The sequence below is a fragment of the Chaetura pelagica genome, unplaced genomic scaffold (genome assembly GCF_000747805.2).
Source record: "Chaetura pelagica isolate M959 unplaced genomic scaffold, ChaPel_1.0 scaffold349, whole genome shotgun sequence".
Taxonomy (NCBI): domain Eukaryota; kingdom Metazoa; phylum Chordata; class Aves; order Apodiformes; family Apodidae; genus Chaetura; species Chaetura pelagica.
This window is the reverse complement of record NW_009954611.1, coordinates 630,547-631,556: the sequence shown is the minus strand read 5'-3', so window position 1 is coordinate 631,556 and position 1,010 is coordinate 630,547. Positions and strand designations below refer to the sequence as shown.

Sequence of the window (1,010 nt, the reverse complement as noted above, 5' to 3'; positions counted from 1 at the left end):
CTACCATGTCTTCCTTGACTTGTGGCTGTCTTGCCAGTTTCAGAAACCAAGAAGAAGTCAGGCATCAGAGGGTGACCTAAAAGGGAGGAAAAATGTAATAGTATGTCCAAGTAAAGTCAGACAGCACAGACAGAAATCCATTTTTTATGAAACTACAGTAAAGTTTTTGAGTATTTAAACTACAATTTGAAGGAAAGACATAGCATGAAATAACATGTTTAGAGTTTAGTCCATTTAAAAGCTGATGTAGGAGTCTCTTAAAGTTGTCATGAAAAACATTTAAAGGGGAAAAAAAAAATCTCACTAGCTGGTAAATAGTCTTATGTACATCTACAATGTATGTACATTATCTTTTCATTAAAGTTTGGTGGGGTTTTTAATTATCTTATAAGCACTTGATAACTAGAATCTCAATGGACTTGTACATATTTCCAGGAAGGCACGTTCTGATAGATGACGCAATGCAGCTTTTTACTGACTTATTTAAAGAGCCCCATATCAAAACCAAAACCATATCAATATTGTCCATACAGCCTTCCTGAACTTAATTGTCATCTTAAAGATCTACCTTACCTGGTACAATTGCATAGACATCAAAATCCTTTACTCCTTCTTCTCTCAGCAGTTCTTCATCAATAATGAAGTTTCCAGTGAAACTTTTTGGTTTTGTCAAAATGCAATATGCAGCATCTGCGATGATGTCTGTTTTCCTGCATTGTTTTTCTATCCCAGCTCCTCCCAGCATATCCATAGCAGCTGTATGTATGGCTAGAAAGTTCAGAGGGTAAAAAAACAAAGTTTTAACACTGACAACATGAAATGCCCATTTCTCTGACAAGTACAAACTTTGTTTTTCTTTCATGCAATAGAAAACTGTAGGAAGACAAAGCTATGAAATACTGCCAACAAACCATTTTCTACAAGCACCAGCAAAAAACAGAAAACTACTAGAGGAACCAAAAAGTGGACTAATGAGCAAAACTTTTTATTATATTCACATCTCTCTTTCC

The 1,010-nt window shown here is 35.0% G+C and overlaps 1 protein-coding gene across 1 annotated transcript in view; it reads right to left on the bottom strand.

Annotated features, from left to right (window-relative positions):
• The window catches only part of HSDL2 (hydroxysteroid dehydrogenase like 2), a 13,894-nt gene that overhangs the window by 3,869 nt on the left and 9,015 nt on the right, over positions 1–1,010 (bottom strand). Inside the window, exons 7-8 of the mRNA XM_010005471.1 lie at positions 574–768; positions 5–76 (exon numbers count right to left, since the gene is read on the bottom strand). Of these exons, the coding sequence (XP_010003773.1) occupies positions 5–76; positions 574–768 (267 nt within the window). The remainder of the gene's footprint in view (positions 1–4; positions 77–573; positions 769–1,010) is intronic.